The following is a 27,241-nucleotide window of genomic DNA, read 5'->3' on the forward strand; positions in this document are numbered from 1 at the left end:
AAAATTAAAAAAAAAAGAATGAGCTTTCTGAAAGGGGTGAGGTGCCTTTTTCCTCTACCCAGCTGTAAGCCTGAGAACATGTCCTGCCTCGGCAAGCCTGTGTCTGAGATGTTTCTCTCTCCTTTCCCAACTTTTTTTCTTTGGAACAGGGCCTTGTGATTACTACAAAGGTCTGGAGGCTTTCAGTCTCAGCAGAGATATCTCCCATCAGTAAGGTAGCAGCTACAACAGCCACTAGAGAGGTTGTGGTTGCAGCACCCATGACAGTGGACTGATGGTGAAGAAAGAATTGGCATCAGAAAGAAGCCACCAGAGAGATCCTGCTTGGCATTTGATTAGACTGTGCTCAGTGGAAGCAAGATGCAAAATGGATAATTAGCAGCCTTGCAAAAAGTGCTTGTCCCAATGAGGCTTGAATTAACCTTCCAACAATGTGTACTAAATAGTAATCACAACATTATGTGATTCTTTAGTGGGCAGCAGCCGCTCTGCTGTGGGGCACACAAGCCCACACAAGCCCATAACCTGGTCCACTGAACTGTAACTTTAATTTGCAGCTTTCCTCTGGCAGTTAAGGTAGGAGTGATGAGCCAATAAGTGTGAGCGCTGGGGAGCCTATTTCATGATCTTTCAGAGATCACTGATAATGGCTCAGCAATCCCATCTGCCAATTCTTTCAGTGGCTCCTGCAGGGTGAGTTGCAGATAGCAAAGAATGAGAGAATATTTAGCTTGCAGAAGACTTAGAAGGTGTGTGATAACGCAATACTTTTAAGGGTTGCCTGGTGGAAGGGGGTTCAGATCTGTTCTGCTTGACACTGGAGGGAAGAATTAAGAGCAGTAATTAGGGAAGTGGGGCAACAAGGTGGTGCAGCTGATAGAGCTTGGGCCTGGTGTCAGGAAGACCTGAGTTCAAAACCAGCCTTAGATACTCTGTGGCTTTGGACAAGTCACTTAACCCTATTTGTCTCAGTTTCCTCATCTGTAAAATGAGCTGGAGAAGAACATGGCAAACCACTTTAGTATCTTTGCCAAGAAAACCCCAAATGGGGTCACGAAGAGTCAGACATGATAGAACAACAAAAATTAGTTAGGCACAGGGAAGCAGACCAGATCAGTATAAGGAAAAGCTCCCTGACAATCAGAGATATCCAAAAACAGATCATGCTACTTCAGCAGTGGTGTTTCCTTATCACTGGAGGCCTCTGATCAGGGGCATCATACATGGCGGATTCATGTGTCCAGTGAAGACTTAACTAAAGAACCTCCAAGGTTCCTTCCAGCTCTGAGACAGTTTCAAAGATTAATCCACCCTACAGAAACTAAATTCTCAAGTACTGAAAGAACTGGCAGATGTAACTGCTGAGCCATTATCAGCGACATCTGAAAGATCATGGAAGACAGAAAAGCTACCTACCTGTACCTCAAGACTGGGGAAGGGCAAATGTCCCAATTTAAAAGGAAAAAAAAAAAGAAAACAGACTGCAAACTATAGACCAGTAAACTTGACTTCAATTCATGGGAAAATTCTGAGATGGATTATTAGGGATGGTTGGTGGACAACTAGAAAGAAAAGCGGTAAGGACAGAGCTAGCCTGGCTTCATCCAGAATCAGTCATATCAGACTAACCTCTTCTCCATTTTCTGAGTGGATTACTAACCTGGTAGATCAATGGAATGCTGTGGTTATCATTTACCTGGATTAAACATGAGGCAGCTAGGTGACAGATTGAGTGCTAGAACTGGTTAGGATAATCTGAGTTCAAATCTAGCCCCAAACACTTACACGTAACCCAGGACTAGCCACTTAACCTCTGTCTGGCTCGGTTTTCTTATTTGTAAAATGGGGATAATAATGGCAACCACCACCCAGGGCTGTTGGGAAGATAAAATATTTGAAAAGTGCTTTGCAAATCTTCAAGTATTACATAAATGCTAAATTATTATCATTGCAAAGCTTTTGAAAAAATACTTCATACTGTTATCTAGTTTAAACAATAATACATATAAGTGGCTTCAGAGCTGGCTGGATGGCTGAGTTCAGTGAACAGAAAGTTAATGGCTCAATGTCAATGTGGTAGGAGGTCTCCAGTGGAGACCCCGAGGGGGTTGCGCTCAGGCCTTAGTGGTTTAAAATGTCTTACCAATGACTGAAATAAAGCTATAAGTGGTTTGGAATCAAATTGGCAATTAATACAAAGCTGGAAGGACAGCTAACCCAATATGTGACAGAACCCAAAAGGATCTTGACAGGTGAGACCACTAGACTGTGGCCAGCATGGCCTGAGCCGTGTTCATGTAACTGGGGAATATTTAACGAAATAAATAAAAACACAACAAAACGCAGATAACATTAAATTTCGAAACAGAGTCCATACGAAACTGCAGAGATCCTTATGTACAGCTTAGTGACCCCTGTTTCTCCTTCGGTTTGACCTCAATGGTGTAGTGGACAGAGATCTGGCCTCACAGGTTCAGTCTCCCTTTTTAATATTTGGATGGCGTTCCACAGCTTATGCAGTTCTCCTTTATGTTTTATCCCTCACCCCACTTCCCAACCCCCACCAATGAAAGTAGCAAATAACAAGTCACGGATTTTTAAAAAATAAATTCATTTCAACTTAGAAATACTAGAGGACAAACATAGCTTAGATTCAGACAAACAAAGGAATATGCAACATGTCAGTGATATTTCACACTCCAAGAAAACAAGAATGAAAAACATTTTTTCTGCAGTTACTCTGAGTTTAAACAAATATATCTTATATGAGATTTCTCCAACATACTGAAGAAACAAGTTATCTTTGCTACATTTAGAAAGGCATCTTTATGGAAGCTGGCAACACGCTCTCTTTGTGCAGAACCAGGGACATTCACTTAGGCTTGTGCAGGCAGAACCTGTAATGCCAAGAAGCTTCGCACTGGCATCCTTTCCCAGGAAAGATGGTGGAGGGTGACCTAGTGAGCATGCCAGGGGGTCCAGGGAGAAGGCACAATCTTCTCTATAATGGCATAAAGGATTACTCTTGTTGATAAGTAATCCAAATGACCTGTTTCAAACAAAAGCAAATACCAAGAGTGGTGATGGATGATTCGAGCCCAAGAGAATCAATTTTGGTATTTGGTGAAATAGAGCTCTCATCACTTCAAACAATAATGTATCCAAATGAAATGAAGTACTTATGGGGAAAAAAAACCTAATCATCTTTATGCCACTTGATAAATACACCGTTAAAATAATTTAATGAAGATTTTCCCCAAATGAAGGCAATCCAATCCAAGATACAAGAGATAGTATCACACAGCCCCTCTCCATCTAGTTTCAAACTGCAGCTTTAGTTCCCATATGGGAAATCCTTTTTTTTTTATTTTTTGGTCAACTCAGGTAAAAAAACAGCTAGTTTCCTAATCACCTAGGGGAAAACATACACAGGTAACACATAATTTTCAAAAGACAATAATTCCAGTTTTAATTGTAACTTGTACAAAAATCTCAGGGGCCTTAAAAGCAAGTGCCTATTATTAGTCTTAAGAATCTGAAAAATAAAACGCTTTTAATAATTACATTGAGATTTGTTTTAAATATATTCCTATGAATACATATTATGCTCTGAATGTCAATGGAGGTTTCATTGAGCACATCATAACTGAGCTATCATCATCCAAACAGGACATTAAGAAGGATGCAAGGATCATTTGTATCCATGATGTCGATGAACCACAGTCTGATCCAATTGCACAGGTTGAGGCATGCATTGGGTACCGATTATCTGATTCCACCCAACTCAACCTGGGGTAAAGTACTTAGCATAGTAAAATATTTTAGAAATGGAAGGGAGCTTACAGATCATTGAGTCCAATTCTATTTTAACAGGTGAGTAAACAGACCTTAGGAGGTTAAATAACTTGCTAACAGTTATTTAGTCATGTGGTAGCTCTAGTGAGAACCTGATTTTTAATCTAATAGTCTTTCTATGGTCATGCTACTGCCTATATTTGATAACATGTATTATGTCTTGACTGTACAGAATTGATTATAATTTAAATATTAATCTGTCCACGGATCCTGCCCAAATCAGGATAATTATTCCAACTACAAAAGGGGAACTTTTCATGGGTTTTCATGTTTAAGCAATTTATGTGTGAACATGATGCAAATAACACAATTATTCAAGACTCTAGATATCACTATGACCTTTCCTTAAAAGATTTCATGTGGAATCCAAAACTTGGAAGAAAGTTAGGGCTTATGGCCTTTTAGTACAGTTGTACTGTACTGTACAGTATAGTTTTTCAGTCAGCAACATTTACATGCCCAGGGCATCCAGAACACTATAGTAGGCAATGTGGAAAAATACTTGGCCAGTTTTTCCTTGTACACATCAAGGAGCAGACTGTCCTAAGAACATGTAATATTATTGTGTATGCTTTTTTTATGGGGGAAAGAGAACATTGCCCTTCTCTGACACATCCAAGCAGTACTACTTGGCATCAGCACTATACTCTATGCCACCTGAGAACATAATGTCTAAAGGGTACATGGTAGATGGTGAAAAAAGAGCCCGAAGAGCTGCAACCATAGAGTTGTGAAGATTGTGCCAAGAAATAGCTACACTTACAGGAGGCTTCATCTATGACTCTATAAAGTAAATGTGGGTTACCCTATCTTAGCAGCTTCCAAGGCAAAAAAGTGATCATACTGCAACCAGACAGAAGTGATTTAGTGCTGTCATATTCCTCTCATAATAAAACATGGGATGGAACTTTAACAGAATTTGCTTTACACTAAATATGAAATACAGGACTCCTACTGGGCATGAGGGAACTCCAGGCACGTTTCCTTTATTGGATCAGTGGCTTCATGTCTGTATACTATAAGCAAACATTAAAGACTGACAGATACCATGAATAAACAGTTAAAGAAGCACACATTCAGTTTGCGGATTTTTAGAGTCTGGCATGTTTATCTATTTGGGGGAGGAGGGTCTGGATCCACGATTTCATTAATATAGAGAATTTCTGGTGAGGAAACTTCCTTTACCAATTCAATTCAGCAAATGTTTTGTAACTTATAGTCTTAGAGAGTTGACTGAGCCCTTGAAATCACACAGCTCAGATGTATCGGAAGCATGACTTGAGCCTAGGTCTTCCTAAGTCCAAGATTAAGTCTTTCTTCACCAACACCAGACTGCCTGATTTTCATCTACACACATAATACAATGCTAAGAGCATTTTGTCTTTCCTTTGTTAAAGGAGAATTTAACACCGTTATTCTACTGATGTCTTAGAAAAGAAGTTCAAAGGTATCCTAAATATATTAAATGAGAATATGCCCTCTATTGCTACTCTCATAGTTTAAAAAAATAGAAAAATATTCCATTTTCAAAAAGTAAATGCAGAAATGCCCATATTTTCAGAGATGTGTTGTTATAAAAAAATGTAAAACCATTTGATAAATAACAAATAGTGTTAAAATGTTGTAACATCTTTTAGGCAAAGTAATTGTGCATTTATAATTCACATAATTATTTTCAAGTAAAGTTCCATCTCCCATAACTTGCAGACCAATTAACTGCTCTTACACAGATCTGATTATTACAATTCATCTTACTTAGTATTACACGAAATTTGCACATTATTTTCTACTGAACTTTTCCATTTATCTCAAATTTTTGATTTTGATTGTTTGACCAACATAAAATTTTTTGATTTTCACTCTTCAGGACTGTTGACAGGCACCTGTACAAAGAATCAGAAGACAAAATACTTATTATTGTAATGCCTAAAATGTGAAAATATTCCTAATTTCTAACAGGCTGAAAAGTCATCAAATTAGAAAGAATGATTTTGCATTTAATGTACATTTTCTTAGTATTAAATAAAATAATGAAAATATCACCTACAGCTTTAATATCCATGTTCCGAGATCCTAAATTTACACTGTGTCTTTTCAGATCAGATTCGATTAGTGCTGAAACAGAAAAAAATACATGTTACTATAATATTTTGTAAATGAACAATCATATATATGAAGTATACTTTTCTAAAATCAGTTGAGAATACTTTAGCTATAATCCATTATCAGAAAACAGTGTCTCCTTATTACCCTATTACTGATGCTGTTTTGGTAATCCAGATCATCAGAATAGGTAATTGGCTACATGCAAATAAACTTTAAGTAAGTCATTTTAAAATCACTTAAATTTGTAAATTTAAGGTAACCTTTTACAATAATATTTTTCATATCATTTAAGTAAGGTAGCACATTTTAAAATTCAGATAAGGACTACCATTGTTCACTTTCAGTTTTTAATTTCCCTTGTGATTATTTCCTTAAAAAATCAACATTAGAGGATGCTTTATATGCTATGAGACAGTTAAAAAAACTGATAGCCTGGAACATTCCCATAAACCTTTCAGAAAGCCAAAGTAATCTTCTTCTAACAGATCAAATAATAGGCTGGTGTTCCCAAATAGTTAATGTACATCTAGGTTATCACATTTTAAACTGATAATATAATCATATTCTGCATTTTTATCATTATGATTTTTTTTAAAGAATAAAAAAAGCTGGGCATTCTACAAACACAAAACTAAATGTGCTTGGTTGTGATTCATGCCCTCTTGGTATGGAAGAAAGAAATTCTTCTTTTCTTATCCCAGATTCTGTCTGAATCATTTTTATACTCAAGATCAAGAAAATACTTACTCTCTGGAGCCAATAGTCTCTATACCTTGTCAATTATATAATATCCTTCTGTGGCTTTAGGAGAGGTAGAAAGATGATAAAGTAGGACTATACAGAAGTCAAAGTATGACTGAAATTACTGCCTACAAACTGGGGCAAAACAAGAGAATCTGCTCCATTCATGGAGAAATTGTTTCTGTAGGAAGGGGGCATAATTCTCCTTCTTGGACATTCCATAAAAACTATATCCAGGGGCAGCTAGGTGGCACCGTGGATAGAGCACCAGTCCTGGAGTCAGGACGACCTGAGTTTAAATGCGACCTCAGACACATGATACTCACTAGCTGTGTGACCCTGCGCAAGTCACTTAACCCCGATTGCCTTGCAAAAACAAACAAAAACAAAAAACCCCAAAAAACTATATCCAAAAAGGAGGGTGAAACTGTCCACAATTTAAGCTTTGCTATTTAGCTTACTATATTCTCATTTTCTATGTAAAAATTTCAAATTAGAAAAGCCTGCACAATGAAAAATACTTATCCCTTTTAAAGGATTCCTATTTCTAATTTCTATTTTTTTCTGTTCTACTAACTCATTTGAGAAATACTATAGAACATATGTCAATATTAATAAGATAAATGATAAATCATAAGTACAGGTCTGGTAGCTGAGGGCCAGCCTAGCTAAGGTTAGCATACATAGATGGCTGACCACCAGGGGATTGAATTTACTTTGTTTTTGGCCACAGTAACTCACAAGCACCGTATAATAAAATGTAGAGAGGTTGAGGTGTGTAAGTGGAGAGAAATACTCACACCAGTGAAATCACAGATCTTTTGAAGCAAAGAAGGTTTTTATATACTATTTCTCTCTCCCTCCAATTTGGAGCAAGAGAGAACATGCACTGATTGGACTGTGAATGCTGGAAAGAAGGAAGCAGAAAAACCAAGAGACAGAAAAGAGAAAAGCATTCTCATTTTTCCTAGTTATGTCACTAGTTTGGGAATGAACAAGTCTCAGTAAGTGTAGAATCATGGAACTTTAGAACCGTAGGCTGCAACAACTCAACGGTGGAGAAGGCTGGCAGGGACGCAGAACCAATACTTGACCCCAGGACCAATGATCAGAGTACACGTAGGCTCCTGGGATATCTTTTTTTTTTTTTTTTGTGAGGCAGTCAGGGTTAAGAGACTTGCCCAGAGTCACACAGCTAGTAAGTATTATATGTCTGAGTCCAGATTTGAACTCAGGTCCTCCTGGCTCCAGGGCCAGTGCTCTGATATCTTTTTAAATATTGTTTGTTCCTTTCTACAACACTTGACTTTGGAGTTCCATTTATGTCTGTTTTTATTTTGTAGTTAATATGCTTATGATCAAAATGCTTATTGGTTCCCAGCAAGTGAGCTGATTCAAATACTCTAGAATTAACCTAAATTTAGATCTTACAAGGAAGAGAGAAAAAGAGAGACTCTTTGGTTAGGGAGGACAGTCTTGTACCATATGAGCTCTCTCCTTGAGAATTCTCCAAGACTGAACCTGCTCTGTCTACCAAGAGTAGAGCACTTGACATTCAGGTTACATGAAGAATTAAATACAACTACTTTCATGGAACAAACTTTACCTATTAAAACTTACCTGTTAAAATGATGCCTAAGAATATCCACGCACAAAGGAAAAGATTTCCAACAAGAGGGCCATGTTTTGAAATAAGTTTTCCTTGAGCCAATGTAAAAAAAATTCCAAATAACTGAAATAAGACATGATAAGATAAGGAATTTTTATGGGAATGCAAAGAAATATGCACTTTCATATTTGTATCTCAAGAACCTAGCACTTTGTATTTAAAGATACATGATAAAGGCTTGTTGATTGGATATGTTAAACTTGATCTTAGAGAGGACTTTTCCTAACAATTTTTATTTTTCTAATTTGTGCTCTGGAAATCTACTATTAGAAGGGACAACTCTGGACACAAAGCACTGTCTATTAGGGAAAAAATATCAGTGGACATTCCTATTATGCAATCTCTTAAATTTCTAGCAAAGAATCTCTGGCCAGAAAATGCTCAAATTCAAGAATAATCAGAAACTTACCTGTGCAGAAGCATTCAGAAGACCTGATGAAGTGCCTTCAGATTCTGGGTATGTGATTTCAACAGCAAATTCAAAACCCAAGGGGAGATAACCAGTCATGAAGAAGCTAGAAAAACACATGCACGTTATGTAAACATTCATCACAAAGATTCTATCTTTGTTGTTCTGCTCCATCTAGACACCTTTTTCCCCTCTACTAACATGCTGGATACAAAGCTGACCGAGATAGAGAATCTCCTGCTGCAGGTCCTTTGACTGTAGTAAAACCCTTCCATGCCCAAGTTCATTTTTGTTCTGGGTATTCTAAACCACAGCGCTGCTTTCCCCTCTCTAGCTCGCTATTATGCCTCCTGCAGAAGGCCACTGGCTTGATTCTCTTTTCTCTACACAAATATACTTCGTGAGGAAAACTAAACCATTCTGGCAGACATACATATATCTTTTTCACAAGAAAAGGAATTGTAGTGTTTATGATATGAATTTAATCCCCCCCCCCCCCCAATATCGGCAATATGAAATGTACTGGGAGCAACGTCTTTGGAGAATACGGTAAGTATTCTTACTTATACATAATAAGGTGTATAATTTGTAAAAATGGTGAATAGTGGCAACAGTTTGAAATGCTTAATCTGCTACTGCACGAGTGCTAAAGAAACGCTGCTGACTGATCAGTTCACCTTGAATTCATTTGAGTTTAGTCAAGTTTATTCCTATATTATGAATTACTGGTCCTGTATCGTAAATAAGGAAACTTTGAGATTAACTAGTCAGCCCAAGGTTAACTTTGCTCTAAGTTTTTTACATTTAATTTCTTAGACCATACTATCTTTAATCAAATTTGTCTTTACACTTAAGTAAAACTGAATTGATTAAGCAGTTAAGTCTTTTCTACTCTCTACCTATGTAATATGTGCTTAGCAAAAAAAAAAAAACAAAACCAAAACCCAACCCCACCCCCCCCATTTTCCCATTCAGATACCAGGAGATATTGCAAAGTTTAAATAAAGTACTGTTTGATGAAATGGAAAGTCTTCTTTTAAGTTACTACAATAAATCTCTCAATACTGAGAAGTATTTTACCTTTTTCCCTTTCCTTTCTAATTCCAAAAGTCTATGACTCTAACCCAAGATTCTTACCCAAGTGCTCCTCCAGTAATAAACACAATGATAAGATGTCCAAGGTTCAAGGTAAAAGTAAATATAACCATTCCAATAAAAGACAATATGTAAACTATTAGAGTGGTCTGTCTAAAAAAAAACAAACAAAACACAATTATTATTATTATTATTACTATCATTGTTGTCGTTGTTGTTGCTGTTAGAGCCTGAACATCTTGATCACAAAATAAACGATGGCTGCCTATTGCCATGCCTGTGCAGTAACAATACTTTCTAGTGGCTAAGATTCAAAACTATTATATTGTCAACAGGGAGGAGGTCAGACTTAGTCACAAAAAACGGTTTTAGTCCCTCACAAAGCCAGAGTTCATACCTGCGTAGGGCAGGGACCCTTGGAATGAAGAAAAACATGGCTGTTCCTACTTTTGAATGAGACTGCATCTTTCCTCATCCTTCAAGGATTGGCTCAAATCCCACCTTCTTTTCAAAACTTTCTCTGACTACTTTTGTCCACAATATTTTCTCCCTCTCCCGAATTCCCACAACACCCCACTATTGGTGACAATGATACTTAATCATTTATTTCCTGTAACAATACTTGTTTTGTTATTACTTGTCATCTACATTTATCTTATCTCCCACACTAGATTGTAAGGCCTACATTATATTTGTATTATCTACAATATCTAAGATAGCATTATGCATACACTAGGTGTTCAATAAGTGTTTAAGGAATGAATGAGTGAATGACATCAAGAGTAGGAAGAGATCCAGGAGCTCAAACAATCTTAGAACTGAAAGGGACCTTAAAGGCCAATACATCCAAACAATTATCCAACGTATAAATAAGCTCCAATAATTATTTCTGAAATAAAAATGTATTTTCCCATGGAATTCTGAAGGTTTTTCATGTCCATAAATATATGAGGTTTTAGAAATTTACTCTGAACCTTAGAGAAAATTCCCTTGATATTCAAAAGTTATCAAATTATCTCTTCTGTGGTCTTTGAGAGATTACGACTGTTGTTATTCTACAGTTTCAGAAGATAAAATTTGAAATCCATATCTATTTCATCATTTTGAGCTTATCTCCTCTCCCTCCCCCCAATTAAATTCTTTGTTTTTGGTCTAGTTGAATCCTAGTGGGGATAATGTACATCGGAATATCAACAACAGAAACACTCAGTACTGGAAGAGAAAAAAACCTTTTAGGGGGGAAAAAGATTATCCACTATTTATGACTCTTCAGTCAGATCTCACTGAATTTTTTGAAGCTCTCTTGTGAACGGGATAAGAGTACCACTTGTAGTCAGAACTTTAAATTCAACAAACATTTACTGAGCCCCTTTTATGAGGCTAGTACTGAGATTAGACTTAATCACTTCCTGAATGGGGTTTGGGGGGGCGGTGCGTGTTAAAAATGACTAGGAAGCTCCTAAGTCAAAGAAAAGGAAGAAGGGATGAATCAATTCCTTGGATTTAGGAATCTACTGATACTCTGATCAGGGATATCAGTTGTAAAAGGTCAGAAGATGATCAAAAGTAAAGAGGCCAAAAGTTCAAAAGTAAAATTGGCAGTCAAATACAGAGAGTCAGCAGACATTGCTACTACAAGGATACCACAGTACAATTAATTTCTGGGGAACAAGGAAGTTTTGAAGAGTAGGTGCTTCCATTGTGCAACAACATCCCCTGTGTGAGAAGACAAGTTTAAAAAGCAATATATTTAAATAACGGATTGGAGCACATAGTCAATATGGAGCCAGGGAGCTCTCATTACTATGCTAAAAACCATATTTAGAAGCCTACAACTTTCATTTAACACAACCCAGGAGGAAAAAAAAATCCTGTTGGTCTTATGTCATATTCCTCCTAGGATCAAAACTCCCTTTCTAATAAAGTCAGTCTGGTTGGCACATTTACTACTACAGAGAGCCAAGTTACAGCACATTTACTATTTTTACTTACTTGTACGTTTTGGTGTAATCCAGCCACAAGCCACAAAAAATGGAGCCCACCATTCCTGCTACAACTAGAGTAAGCCCAATCAGTCCAGCACTGACTTCTTCTCCCTTAAAAGTTTTCATATAGCATTAATTAGATATTCCCTTCAACACAAATTAGTTCCTTACATTCCTGGACTTTCTTAGAAATTTCAAGTAATCAAATAAAACTAAAATGTAAAATAAGAAGGTGTAATCTCTGTAACAGGTATAAGTCTAGGTAGAATGAAGGAGATAAGAGAACTCTATTCAACAAAAAACCCCTTTAAATCTATGAAAATAATCCAAAAAGATGCAAAGAAAAAGTTTATTTAATTCTCTGTAGCCATAAGTGCAGCAATTTTCAAGGGATTTACAATTGCCTAAAAATTATTTTATTCTACTGGAAGCAAAGATATGCTGGACCAAAGTTAGAGATATTTGCTTATTTTATCATTTTTTCCTCCTAATATTCTAATGTTTTCTTTTTCTCTATCTCCATCAGCACTAATCAAAATCTGTATAAATATTAGTTGATTAAATTCTGTCAATGACAACTATTAAAAATGCTTTACATGTTTAGATATTTAAGAATTAGTCTCAATCTCTTCTTTCAATACAAATATAGAAAAAATTTAATTATGCAAAAATTAATGAATTAAGGAGAGAATACTTAATCCTAAGATATTCCTTACAGGGTCTCACTATACTGCTAAATAAAAATCCTAGGCAAAATCTCACCTCATAATATGTCAAGATCATTTGGTTTAATAGTGTTGAGACCGAATAAAATGACCCAGTCATAATACCTATAACAACAGAAAACATTAAATGCATTAGTCCATAAAATACAGTAGTAGCAAAAATTTTTTAAACACAAACTGAAAATTCATTTTAGAGGTCTAATAAAGGGAAGAGTTGTTTCCAACTCCTTTAAGAATTTGAGCTATGGAAATCGTGAGGATACCCATCAATTGGGGAACGACTGAACAAGTTGTAGTGTATGATTGTAATAGAATATCATTATGCTACAAGAAATGACAAGTAGGATGATTTCAGAAAAACCTGGAAACATTTACATGAACTGATACAAAGTAAAGGGAGCAGAACCAGGAGAATACTGTATATAATAACAGCAATATTGTACAATGAACTGTGAATGACTTAACTATTTTCAGCAATGCAATGATTCAAGACAATCCCAAAGGACTCATGATGAAAAATCTATCTGCCTCCAGAGAAAGAACTGATATTGTCTGATTACAGACTTGAAGCATGCTCTTTTTCTTTCTTCCTTTCTTTTTTGAGTTTTCTTATACAAAATGACTAATAAGGAAATGTTTTACATGACTGCACATGTATAACCTATATCAGATTGCTTACCATCTCAGGAAGGGGGGAATAGAGGGAGGAATAGAATTTGGAACTCAAAACTTTTTAAAAAAATTGTTAAAAATTGTTTTAACATGTAAATGGGGGGAGGAAATAAAATATTTTTTAAAAAAAGAATTTGAGTTAATAAAATCTACCCACCTTAATTTACTAGATGTAACTAAGGTAGAATTCTGTCAAAACACAACTCATTATTATTCTGGTTCAGTATATCATATTCAAATTAAGTCCTTGAAACACAATAAACCATATCTCTCAAATAAAAATCCAACTATTGAGTATCTACCATATAGCTCCAACAATATGAGCAACATAGAAGTCCTTGTTGGTGAGACATGAATAATACACATGAAACAATTACCATAAAAGTCTGAATGTAATTAAATCCTGAGTGATGAATGCTGCTCAAGGAAACAGATCAAGTGGTTAGTTTGCCAATCAAAAAAATCCTTGGAAGATATCATAAAAATAATCAAGTTCTAAGGGTTTAGAAATGCAGAAGATGCTGAAACCTGAGGAAAACAGGAATGAGGAGAGAAGGAAAGGCTAGAAAAAATGGCAAAAAAAGGGGGGGGCTCTAGTCTTAATGAAAGAAATGAAGAGATTTAAAATAATGAGACTAGAAAAAAGTATGTTAATTATGATTGGCTTTAGTTGTGTAGTCAAAATAGAAGTCAGACTGCCAAGGGTCAAAAGGAGTTGATTATTAAGAAAAGGAGAACTAGAGATGTAGCCTTTGTGCTCAAGTACTACTGTAATAAAAAAAAAAAAGTCTAAGCAGAAGCTACATTGCGGGGGAAGGGCCACAAAAGGTGGGGGAGCCTCTCTGCTAGAGGCCTATTTTGCCCTAATTTAACAAACTGCAGTGAGGGACTTCCTTACATTTATGCATAGAAGTTCAGAATCCTCATGTCAGTTCTATGGCATTAATAAAGTTGGCTCATTAATCACAGTTTAATTCAACTAAATAAAGATAACCATACTGTTGCATACTCTATAAACATATTACAACAAAGAAAATAAAATACTTTACTTACCATAACTAATTAGCAAAAGCACGAAGGGCATATTTTTAAATAAATTCATTATTGATTGTTTATAGGAATACTCTGAGACATTGTGTTGGATAACTGCTTGAGATTCACTTGGTGGAAATGGAGGCTTTTCTTTGAATGCTAGAAAAAGAAAAAAGTCAACAGTTATTATATTAATGAGTATGACTAAAGGTCTCTGATTCATTTCTGACTTAAAGATCTAAAGAAACCCTTTTAATAAAGCTTCTCATTTTTACCTAATTATTTATGAGAGAGAATAATTTTCACTCTTTTGCTTGAGTTTATGCATATTTGTTCCTCCGGGGATAGAGAACTGAACATTTTGACCAAGTGGGTTGAGAAAACACCAAAGTCATGCCATGGTTCTGCTGAATAGCTATGTTATTCAGTATACATTAAATTAAGAACATTTCATTTTTTCTAGAAATTCTATTTCTAGCCTAATTTTATTTTGTTAGACTCAAGCTTCAGATTTAAACAAGCCTATACACCCACACTTTTGTTAAATGTAGTGAGCTAGTAAACTTGTAAAAAAAACTTGATATTCAAATTCATCTGATATAATTCTGCCCCTGCAACTCAAAAGTCTTGTTCTAAGTCATGCCTAAGGGAAGCACTGGATCTTGCTAACCTTCCCAACCCCAATATAGACAATGAAAGGTATGAACATTATTAGACTTCCCACCCAACTTTCTGTAAAAGGACAAGATTTCTTTAGTTAAGAAAGAGAATATATTTTAGGAGACAAGATGAGCAGGTAAAATTTGAGTGGGTAAAATTCAATATTGATAGAATAAAATAAATTCAATACTGTGAAAAAGGGAAAAGAAAAGGGAAAAAATTGCCACCAGATTTTTTTTTGAGGGGGGATTGTTAAGAAATAATAATTCTCTTTCCAAAATGGTTTATGTACATAGCTGCTTGAGAGGCAGGAAAATGGGCTAGATAACATTTCAAAAGTTTTTTCTAACCCTAGAATTCTTCAAAATTTCTGTTCAAAAATAAAGGATTATAATTATTAAGGCCCTTTGTTGTTCAAAAGATTGGTTCTCTAAAACCAAAGTTGTCTAATTAACCTAGATGTCTATCCCTGTCAAGTCTTATATAAAATTATGTAGTAAACAACTTAAAGATATTTAATCTTCATTGTCCTTACATTAGAGAAGACAAAATGTTTAAACTGTTACTGTCCTTCTTTTTCCTTTCACTCTATCTGGTTCTTTCAGTGATGAAGAAGTCTGTTGTCATTCTTTGCAAGTCTCTCATTAGATGGGAAATGTCCCATCTTGTTGTCACTGGTAATACATAATTCACAACTATACACTAGGCTTTTAGAATTTGAAAACTGTACACTTATGAAGCAATAATGAAACTTTGATATTAAGCTTTTTCAGTTAATTATAGCAAAATGAAGGTCTGGATGGTCCTTCTCTATCTTCTATCTCAAAAAGAACTTTTTATTCCAAATGTTAATCTCACCCAATTTATTGACTAGAGCACATGGATGCTAACCCATAACCACTAGTAGCTGACTGCCCTCTTGGCCAAAGAAGGGAACTAACTCCCCTGGCCTATATTGCCCATATTCTTTACTTTACCTAAGTACAAAACCAGAGAGAGAAAAGAAACTCTGGGCAATGGCATCCAGCTCTATTACTAGGGGGAACAGAAAACATAGCTTAGACTGTAGCTTTGTAAAGTCCACTGGGCTGAAATAGGGATAGTTCTACTACTGACTACAATCTTCAACTTTTCTCTTTTCCTTCCTCAACCAACACCAGCTCCAGCTAAGGTGTGCTACCTAGGACTAAGGTGTAAAGGACAACAATTCTCCCATCTCTTGCATCATCAGTACATGTAAGGAAACCAAAAACTCCTAATGCACTGCTAGCCCCTTTCCTCTCAAGCTTCAACAGACCCAAGTTCTGCTTCCTTGGGCAAGGTTTGAGATATGTTATTGTTTTACTTATTTGCCTGTGTGTGACTAAAACAACTATTAAATACTGTTTTCAAGATAAATATTACTTAGTACTTATAGAATTATTTTTCAAAAGAACAGGACTTCTGCCTTACTCTGAATACCTGAACTACCTTTGAACCCAATAAAATTTTATAGTTGCTATTAAAAGTTTATGATCATTTTGCATGTATACCTTAACAAGGCTTAGAAGCGGAAAGCACATATCAATGAGGAACATGTAAACTCCTTGAGGGCAGGAACTATTTCACTGTTGTATCTCTGCCATATGATACAATGGAAAAAAGCACTAGAATGAGAGTTGAAGGACCTTGGTTCACACATCCCATTTGTGTTGTTTGTTTACACATAAGACTTTGGGCAAGTCCTTCAATTTCTCTTGGCCTCAGTTTCCTCATCTGCAAAATGAAGAGGTTGGTTCTACTAGGTTGAAATAGGGATAGTTCTACTACGGACTACAATCTCCTCCTTTTTTGTTTTCCTCCCTCAACCTACACCAGCTCCAGCTAAGGTGTGCTACCTATGACTAAGGAGTAAATGACAAGGTAAAAATAAAGATCTCAGAGGATAACTCTATGACCTATGCAGTAGCTCCACTACAAAACAGTGCCTGGAACACAGTAGGCATGTAAAAAAGTTTGTGGATTCTTTGAATATTAATGTGCTTAGATGCATTATTGTTTCTGATTAGGCATGACTGCTTATATCTTTTGACTATTTCAAATATTAATATGTAATACTTAAAGAGATTTGTACACTATAGACCTGTAATTGCCATGATCAAGGCTGGTAAATGCAGCTTACTTTTTACTGTGCAGAATCAGCCCTAAGTATATTTGTATCATCACTTATAAAACATGTTATCGATAGATTTTAAATTAGAAGAAGAAGGTGGCACAGATTAAATTAATAATATGCTGACACTTCACAATACCACCACCTGTTTTACAGTAGAATGAGTTCAAACAACTACCCTAAGTCCCTCAAGGTCCAGTCATGAAATCTCTCTTCTTTTCTTATCTCCCCTTCTAGCCCGCAAGCTCCATGAGGGTAAGGGTCATGTGCTACTTTATCTGCCTCACTGCCTGGTACACAGTGCTTTGAACATTGCCGATGCTCAAGAAACTTGTTAAATTTTTTTTACTGGTCAAAAGTAGATTGGTTCTGCATCTTTTCTAAAGGAATTTATTTGCTGGAAATGCCAGACAAATCTTATCCCAATATTATTTCACTTACTTAAATAGAAACAGAGGCCACTAAACCACATATAAGGCACAGTGACTTACAAAACCACATATTAATATTACCTATGTTTTATTGTATTTTTATTTCTTTTGTCAAATATTTCCCAATTACGTTTTAATCTGATTCAGCCTGTACTTGGGAGTGTTGGAGGCTGGAGGCTGCATGTTTGATACCTCTGCTCTAAACTATTAAGTCAACTACAATTAGGTATTATTTTGCCTCATCTCTCCCTGTACTTACTCCTTCAATTTCTTATTCTCTTCTCATTGCGGAACTAGCAGTTCTAGAACTATATCAAATAATAACGGTGACAACAGAAATCCTTTCTTTACTCCCAATCTTACTAGAAAGGCTTCTAGCACTTCTCCATTAGAAATGATAGCTTTTGGTATCTACTGTTTATCAAAGTTGTTTTTATTCCTATAATTTTCAAAGTGGTTTTTTTAAAGGATAAATTAGTATTATATCTTACCAAATGTCTTTTTTTGTATTTCTATAACCATGCAATTTTTATTGTTTTATTATTATTATTGTTTCTTACGTTTATGTAGCTTTCCTAATGATGAACCATCTCTATGTTCCTATTCCCCTTCCTATGGCCCAACTTGGCCACAGTGAATACTCTCTTGAATATACTGCTGTAGGGCTTTCTTTTTCTTCCCTCTCCACCTCATCCCCCTTTTAGATTTCAGGACCATATTTGTCTTATCGATGGAGTTTGGTAAGGTACCTTCTTTCTCTCTTTTAGCAAATTTATGTAATACAGGAATTAATCATCATTTGAATATCTGATAGAATTCACTTGTAAATCCATCTAGGCAAATGAATTTTTTATTTCCTCTTCCGGATATGTTTTTCTAACCACTATTCTACTGTAACTCTTAATGTCTCACATGCCATGAGAAGCCTATTCTTTTCATAGGGTCCAATGGAATACATAGCCCATTGGGGCAGCAGGTATTTTCTATGATTAGAGTGTTCTGTCAACTCTTTTTTCCACTCTTATTACAAAAATGAATCTTATACCTCAACAAAATTTTATAAACAGTAACACTAAAATTACAAATTATGTAAACATATACACTTTTACTTTCTCACATTATTCACAGAAAACAAGCATTTGGAAGTAGGAAGGCCAAAAGATAAGTTTTCATATTAACAAGAAATAAAAAGTACAAAATAATCATATTTTTTAAAGGCACAGAAAAATATCCTGCTCTAATTGGAAGGCCATATATAAGTAAGCAAGTTTAAAAATGGCTACCACAAAAGCAGATTTCTAAATTATATCTTTTCCAAATAAAAATACAACTTTTTTTTTTTTTTTTTAGTGAGGCAGTCGGGGTTAAGTGACTTGCCCAAGGTCACACAGCTAGTAAGTGTCAAGTGTTTGGTCTGATGCCGGATTTGAACTCATTTTCTCCTGACTTCAGGGCCGGTGCTCTATCTGCTGCATCACCTAGCTGCCCCAAAAATACAACTTTCTAAGGCAGCAAGAATAGGTCATAGATAATTATATATTCTATTTAATTCCTTTTTAATATACTCACATGCCAGAAAGTTGCAATCTCAAATTAATATAATAATTCAGTACATAAAGTGTTGGGAAACCCAAAGTAAATTGATGATTCTGCATACTTAACATAACCACCATGACTATCTACAATTTTTAATTAGTCTTATGGGAAATTAAGGATGTGGATTGTACCTCTTGGACCCTCAATTTTCATTTACGGAGACAGTCTATGATGAAGCATTCTGTACAATCTTCAGCCAAATATGTTTGTGAGTATTTTCCATAAAAGTAGTCTTTCATTAGTGTTACATTCACAGTAAAAAAAAAAAATTAGAACATGGACATATAAAAATCAAATTCACATTAAAATGACAGGTATTTTACAATACAAAACCATTTTTATTGATACTTCTTTCTTCAATTAGCAAATATTTATTAAGTTCCTCAGAATGGTATAGTAAGAAAAGTGCTGGATTCGGGGTCAAAACACCTGGGTTCAAATATGGCCCTGCCACTTACTACCTGTGTGACCATGAGAAAGTCACTTAACTTTGTTTTCTCATCAGTAAAATGAGGAGATTGGATTACACAGCATTGAAGGTCTCTTTCGATACTATTATGCTTCTGAGTTACTACAGGCTCAGTGCTGTGATTTTCTCTTTGAATTTAATTGCCGGAAGTTAATATCAATTTAACAAGTTTCACCAGTTCTTCCCCCTGAAGCCACAAGAATTGTTTCCCCTTAAAAAAAACAAAAACTTTAAAAGCCAACCTTCCCAGAGCTTCTTCCCAACTGACGGTGGCAGTGTGCAGCTGAGTTTGACTGACTGCTTCAGGGCAGGACCAGACGATATGGTGAACACTCAGTGATGAATGTCTGCAGCAGCCCGAGTGGCCTAACAAGTAGATATTTGCCACAGTTGGAAACTGACCAACAGTCTGCTGCTGCTCAACATCTGCCCAACATTTTCAGACTCAGTTAATGTAAAGGGAGGAATGGGAGGGGAGGGCAGGTAGAGACAAGAAGTTCCCTGGAAAGGATTACAATTAAAGGATGGGAAAAGTCCATATGTATAACTTCAAAAAAAAAAAAAGCACAAGTCTGACCCTGAGCAGGTTAGTATAAGATGAAAATATTAGAGGAAAGAAGAAATGGCCAAAGGGCAATAATCTTTAAAAGCAGCGGTTAGCAGGATGAACTGAAAAATTAGTAGAGATACGCAAGACTAACTAGACTTACAATTCAGTGCATTATTAAAAAGATTGAACTGATTTGCTGGGGTTACTCTCATGGCATTCCAAAAATAAGGCATGAACCAAAAGCAAGCAAGTGACATCTGAGATATTATGAATAAGCAACTTCAACAGGTGATCATTTTTTTACGTTCTTCTACTATATGCACTCTACTTAAATTTTAGGAAAAACAAGTTTGCTTACCAATTACGGTTAGTATGAATAAAAATGTGGCAACTGACGCTGTTCCATAGAACATGATGCTGATATTGTGTGCCATGAGAGTAGTGTCGTTCTTTGTATTGGGCACCAAAACTGGCGGTAACAAAAAGCCAACTGCAACACCAAGCTACAAAATAAATACCAAAATAAACAATTGTAAAAACTGTTCATCAGGTTTTCCCAATCCTGCAAATGTACTGAAATTTAACAGAATATCAGTGTTAAGAAGAGTTACGGACAACTCACATCTGCTTTCTTTATATGTTTTCCTTAATAAAAGATAATTATCCTAAAACCGACTTAAAACAGGAAAAGATTCCTTTTTTTAAAATGTACTTTAGCCAATTCCATGGAACAAATTCAGTAACTTTTACTTCAATTACTTGATTTTAGATACCCAAAAGCCAGTTTTATTTTCTACTTGAAAGTTCTGTCAGTTTGAATCCTCAGTTTTTCACTGAATCTCAGAATTTTAGAGTTGAAAAGTATCCAGTCTAATCTATACATGAAAAATAATTCCCTCTAGTACACAATACCCTCCAAAAGCAGTCCTCCATACTCTGACTGCAGACCTCCAAAGAAGAGGAACCCGTTACTTCAGCCTGTTCCACTTTTCTGCTAGCTCTCTTAAGGAATTTCTCCCCGTATTGAGCCAACATTTGCTTCCTCCACCCCCACCCCAAATTCTGTCTTCTGCTCCAAAGTCAACCCTCTGGACTTAAGCAAAACAAATTTAATGCCTCTTCTGCGTGACGGCCCTGCAAATATTTGAAGACAATGATCATAGTCTCCATTTCCCTCCAAGTATTCTTTCCTCCAGTAACTTCAACCAATCCTCTTGTGGAGTAACTTAAGGTCCTTCAGTATCCTAGATGTCCTTGGCAAGACACTCTCCAGCTTATCCATGTTCTTCCTAAACTGTGAAGGCCAGAATTGAACACAATATTATAGTTATGGTCTCACCAGGGCAGAGTACATCAAGATGACTGCATCCACATTCCTGGATGTGTGGCAGTAGAAAGGTTGTCCTTGGATAGATAATTAAGCAAATAAAAATCAAATACAATGGTTTAATTTAGGAGGTAGGTGAATTCTTAGTGTAAGATTAATAGGCATTTTTAAATAGTTTTGAATTTTAGAGCTGGAAGAAATTTCATCAATCATTTTAAAGAATCATTATGGTGCAGTGAATGCTGGTCTTGGAATCAAGAAGGCCCTGAGTTCAAACCCCACTTTCACTAGTTATATAACTGTGGGCAAGGTACTTCTATGCTGCTCAGGTTAGTCATGTGTCAAATAGGGGTAATAGTTGTAATACATCCCCTCATTGGGTTATCGTATAAAGTAATCTTAATCTATTATATATCTACTATGTGCCAGGCAGTGTGCTAAATGCTAGGGAAACAAAGAGGCAAGACAATCCATGCCCTTAAGGAGCTTACGGTCTAATAGGGGAGATAACATGAAATAAAGCAAGCTATGTACAGGATAAATAGGAAATAATTATCAGAAGGAAGGCACTAGAATTAAGAGGGGCTGAGAAAGGCTTTCTGTAGAACCTTAGGTGTATTTTAGTTGGGTAATCTATGTAAATTGATTTTCAGTAGCATAAATATCAGGTCCCCTAATTTTATGGATGAGAAAACTTCAGCTCAAAAAGGTTAGTGGCATGCCCAAAGGTCACACACAATGAGTTTAAGAGCCTTCTTCATTTTTATGGATGAGAAAATTTCAGCTCAAAAAGGTTAGTGACAAGTCCATAGGTCACACGGTATGTTTAAGAGCTCCCCTCACTTTATGCATGACGAAATTGAGGCTCAAAATGGTTAGTGAGATGCCCATGGGGAGTTTAAGAAGACTTCCTCAGGCAGGGCCAAGATGGCAACGGAAAGGCAGCAACCCAGCTGAATTCTATCAACATTACCCTCCAAACACAGAGGGGAATTTTAACTTTAACTTTAACATTTTTAACTTTAACTTTAGACATAGAGGCTCCCATCAAATTTTGGAGTGGCAGAGCCAACAAAAAGGTTGGGGTGAGACATTTTTCTAGCTTAAGACAACTTGGGAAATCAGCAGGAGAGGTGACACCAGACTTGGGGCTGGCCCAAAATGCACACGGAAGCAGCACCAGTAGCAGGTCTTGGAGGAGACTGCAACAGCACAGCATCTTTGGGAGCTCTCAGTCAAGAAATGCGAAGGAAGTCTGACTTGTCAGAAAGAGATTAGGGGGGCCCTTTGCTGGCACTGATTGACAACTGTATAGCCCATATACAATTCTGGGTTTTATTTCCAGGGTAAAGAGGAGCTCTCGTGGTTGGTCACAAGGGAGCAAATACCCTGGTCACAGTTCCAGAGCAGAGAGGAGTGCCTGTGGCTACAGGACAGCAGGGGCTCTGGACACAGTTTCAAAGCAAAGAGGAGTACTAATACTTGTGGTTACAGGGGAGCAGGGCCTCTTCATGAGTAAGACCAGAGTGAAGACGAGGAGAGCAGCAACTATATCCATCCCCAGATCACACCATCTTGGAAGCACCAAAAACTTGCCGACACCCTGAACTAGCTCTAAAAACAACAGCATGAGAAAGCTTGAAGCTTGGGAGAGATGAACATAGCCCAACTTTAACAAAAAGTTAAAAGTCAAGAAACAGACTGGAAAAATGAGCAAACAACAACAAAACTTGACCAAAAAAACCTACTATGGTGGCAAGGAAATGGTTAGAAGCAAAACAGACTTTTGAGGAGGACAGGATAAAGAGAGAAAAGGATAAACAGAAGAAAATAAGATGGAGGGAAATAAAGTTAGTAATCATAATTGTGAATGTGAATGGAATTGAGCTCACCCATAAAACAGAAGCAGAAAGCAGAATGGATTAGAAACTAGAATTCAACAATATGATGTTTAAAAGAGACACACTTGAAATAGAAAGACATCCACACAGAGTTAAAAGAAGGGGTAGAACTATTTGCTTGAGCTGAAGTTAAAAAAAAGGCAGAGGTATCAATCATGATTTTGGACAAAGCAAAAGCAAAAAGAGACCTAATTAAAAGAGATAATCAGAGAAACTATCTTTTGCTAAAAGTATCATAGACAATGAAGAAATATCAAAAAATTTTACAGCAAGTTTCTCTGACAGAACTCATTTCTCGAACATATAGGGAAATGAGTAAAATTTATAAAAAATATGAACCATTCCCCAACTGATAAATGGTCAAAGGATATGAAGGGTCAGTTTTCAGAAGATGAAATCAAAGCTATCTATAGTCATAGGAAAAAATGCTCTAATCACTAATGATTAGAGAAATGCAAATTAAAATAACTCAGAGGTACCACTTCACACCTATCAGATTGGCCAACAGTCAAATTGGGAGGGAATGAGGCAAAATAGGTACATTAATGAACTGTTAGTAGTCCAACCATTCTGGAGAACAATTTGGAACTATGCCCAAAGGGCTATTTAAAAGTGTGCATACCCTTTGACCCAGCATACCACTACTAGGTCTGTACCCCAAAGAAAAAAGAAAAAGACCTATATGTACAGAAATATTTATAGCATCTCTTTTTGTGGTGGCAAAAAACTGGAAATTAAGGAGATGTTCATCAATTGGGGAATGGCTGAACAAGATGTGGCATGTTATTGTGATGGAATACTATTGTGCTATAAGAAATGGTGAGCAGGATGGTAATGAACTGATGCAAAGTGAAGTGAGCAGAACCAGGGGGTCATTGTAGATAGTACAAGCAGTATTGTAATGATGATCAACTGTGAAAGACTTAGCTACTCTGATCAACACAATGATCCAAGACAATTTCAAAGGACTCATGAGGAAAAAATGCTGTCTGCCTCCAGAGAGAGAACTGATGAACTCTGAGTGCATATTGAAGTATAAAAATTTTTCACTTTTTTTGCCATATGGTTACTATGAAAATATATTTTGCATGATTTCACATGTATAATTGATATCAGATTGCTTGCCTTCTCGTTGGGTTGGTGTGGAAAGGGGTAAGAAGGACAGAATCTGGACCTCAAAATAAAAAAAAATGTTAAAAACAAATAATTTTTGAGTGTTTTTTTTTATAACCCATAAAAAAAGGGTAGCTAGGTTCTTCAGTAGATAAGAGCATTAATTAGACCTAGAGTAAGGAAGATCTGAGTTTAAATCCAGCTTCAGATAACTTACTAGCTGTGTAACCCTGGGCAAGTAATATAACCCTGTTTGCCTCAGTTTCCTCATCTGTAAAATTAGTTGGAGAAGGAAATGGAAAACCTCTCCAGTATCTTTGCCAAAACCCCACATGGGGTCCCAGAGAGTTGGTTGTGAGTTGGACAGGACTGAATAACGCCCCCCCCCACAAAAAAGACTCCCCTCCCCCATTGGATGAGAAAATTTCAGCTCAAAAAGGTTAGTGACATGCCCACAAGTCACACAATGAGTAGAAGGAGCATCCCTCATTTTATGGCGGGGAAAATTTCAGCTCAAAAAAATTAGCAAAACAAGCTGTAGTTTGATTATAATGGAATATTATTGCGTTGTAAGAAATGACAAGCAGGATGATTTCAGAAAAACCTGGAAACACTTACATGAACTGATGCATAGTGAAGTGAACAGAACTAGGAGAACACTCTACATAGTAACAGCAATATTGTTCGATGAACAACTGTGAATGACTTAGCTGTTCCCAGCAATACAATGATCCAAGACAATCCCAAAGGCCTAATGATAAAGCATACCATCTACCACCAGAGAAAGAACTGATACTGATTGAATACAGACTGATGCATGCTATTTTTCACTTTCTTTCTTTTTTTTTCTTTTATTCGGGTTTTCTTGTACAAAATGACTAATATGGAAATGTTTTACATAATGGCTCCTGCATAACCTGTATCTGATTGCTTACTATCTCAGGGAGGTGGGGAGGGAAAAGAATTTGGAACTCAAAACTTTAAATAAAAATGTTTTTTAAAAGAAGTTAGTGACATGCCCGTACATAGGTCACTCAGTGAGTTTAAGATTTGCCCCCTCATTTGATGAATAAGAAAATTTCAACTCAAAAAAGTCAGTGACAATGCCCAAAGGTCACACAGGGAGTTTAAGGAGCCCCCTTATTTTATGGATGACAGAACTGTGGCTCAAAAAGGTTAGTGCCATGCCCACGAGTCAGCCTGGGCGCTTGATGACAGCTCCAGAACTAATGATTCTTTTCCCATTGAATCGGAACCCGCATCCGACTGTCAGCCTGTAGCTTCATTCATTCGTCCCCTCCCCGCCCTTCTGGCTAGGCCAGGGTCTCGCCCTGCCCCTTCCTTACCTGGTTCCCCAGCACAGCCGTGGCACAGGCGGTGGACACCTCGCGGGGTCCGAACCACACGGAGGCTACGTGGGAGGGCAAGCCCAAGATGAACACCTGCGCCACGGAGCACAGCAACTGGCCCAGCATGGTGACCCAATAGAGGTCCCTGGCCACGCTGCCGCACTTGACCCAGGCGCCCAGCGCGTTGAAGCCCGAGCCGAGCAGGGCAGTAAGGCGCAGGCCCCACTTGTTCAGCAGCCAGGCGGCGGGGAAGATGAGCGGCACGTAGACCAGCATGTAGATCATGGAGAGCCAGTCGATGTCCATCGAGGGCACGCCGTAGAAGTCCTCGAAAACGTTGCTGATGATGCTGTACTGGATCCACTGGAAGGCGTTGACCAGTGAGTACAGGCTGAAGATGAGCAGCACGGCGAAGCGCCGCGAGGACAGCGCCGTCCGCGCGACGCGGGGCCCCTGCTCCGCCCCGGCCTCGGCCTCGCCGCCGCCGCGGAGAAGCAGGGGGACCAGCCTGGCCTGGGGCTCCTCCTCCTCCTCGCCGAGCTGGGACTTGTCAAAGCTCCCCAAGGCGGGGGCGGCGGCGGCGAACAGCGGCTCCCCGTTCGCCGAGGCCACGCAGGTTCCATTCGCCCGCTTGCCCTCCGGCTCCCCCTCGGCAGTTAGGTGGTTGTTCGAGCGGGGAATCCCGACCTCCGCCAGGCTCACCTCCTCCTGCTCCGCTGCAGCCGCTGCCGCTTCGGTCATGTCCCTCCGGGCGCCCGGTCAGGCACCACGCGGCCCCAGGCCGCGCCAGCCCCCGCCTCCGCCCCCACTCTCACCCCTCCCCCGCCCCTGCCCTCGGAACCTAGACCAGCGGCGGCGAAGGTCGACGGACAGCAGCCACCGTGGCGGCTCCGCCACAGCTGGAGATGGCTTCCACCCACTGAGCGCCCGGGGAAAATCGGTCTCGAAAGGGGGCCCTCCCGGCTGTCCGCCCCGGCCAATCAGCGTGCTGCTCGTCGTCGCGTTGGGCCAATCCGAGCCGCTGAAGGAGGGGCAGGAGAAGAGAGGGGAAGGAAGGATTCGGGTGTGGGAAGAGTAGAGGAGAGCGTGGCTCACGGCTCCCGAGCAGGGTGGAAAGAATCAATAGCCCCAAGGAAGGCTGTGAAGGGCGGCGAGGGGAGGGAAGGGGAAGCCTGGGAATCTGGTGTGTGCTCTGTAGGGAAGGGAGATGGAGGAAGCAGGGGTGGAAAAAGAGAAAGGAACGGAGAGGGAGACACAAAGACACACGACACCAGAGGACGGCGGAAAGGGACAGCTTAGAAAGCGGAGACAGTTACTATTATGGCCACTAGAGAGTATTTAAGAGGGATGCAGAAGTGGACACAGAGTGAGGCTTAATCTGGCCTTTAACCGTGAAATTTGACC

General features: G+C 37.9%; 1 protein-coding gene across 1 annotated transcript; it reads right to left on the reverse strand.

The window, feature by feature from the left end:
- Positions 1–5,447: 5,447 nt before the first annotated feature.
- FLVCR1 (feline leukemia virus subgroup C cellular receptor 1) lies at positions 5,448–26,580 on the reverse strand. Its single transcript, XM_027871881.1, has 10 exons — positions 25,835–26,580; positions 20,506–20,650; positions 14,311–14,448; positions 12,623–12,690; positions 11,868–11,971; positions 9,918–10,028; positions 8,781–8,886; positions 8,323–8,434; positions 5,903–5,970; positions 5,448–5,738 (listed from the first exon to the last, which is right to left on the reverse strand). The coding sequence occupies exons 1-10, from the start codon at positions 26,576–26,578 to the stop codon at positions 5,712–5,714; spliced, it is 1,623 nt and encodes a 540-aa protein (XP_027727682.1). The 5' UTR covers positions 26,579–26,580; the 3' UTR covers positions 5,448–5,711.
- Between the last annotated feature and the right edge of the window lie 661 nt (positions 26,581–27,241).

Source organism: Vombatus ursinus, unplaced genomic scaffold, assembly GCF_900497805.2.
Source record: "Vombatus ursinus unplaced genomic scaffold, bare-nosed wombat genome assembly UNPS02014798.1, whole genome shotgun sequence".
NCBI classification, from domain to species: domain Eukaryota; kingdom Metazoa; phylum Chordata; class Mammalia; order Diprotodontia; family Vombatidae; genus Vombatus; species Vombatus ursinus.

Bases quoted from the DNA above. Each gene is read 5' to 3' on its own strand.
- FLVCR1 (XM_027871881.1), bottom strand. From the start codon at position 26,578: ATGACCGAAGCGGCAGCGGCTGCAGCGGAGCAGGAGGAGGTGAGCCTG. The intron at 14,449-20,505 runs GTAAGCAAACTT...TTCTTTTTCTAG, and splicing joins ATTCATACTAACCGTAATTG to CATTCAAAGAAAAGCCTCCA. The intron at 11,972-12,622 runs GTGAGATTTTGC...AAAACTTTTAAG, and splicing joins TGATCTTGACATATTATGAG to GGAGAAGAAGTCAGTGCTGG.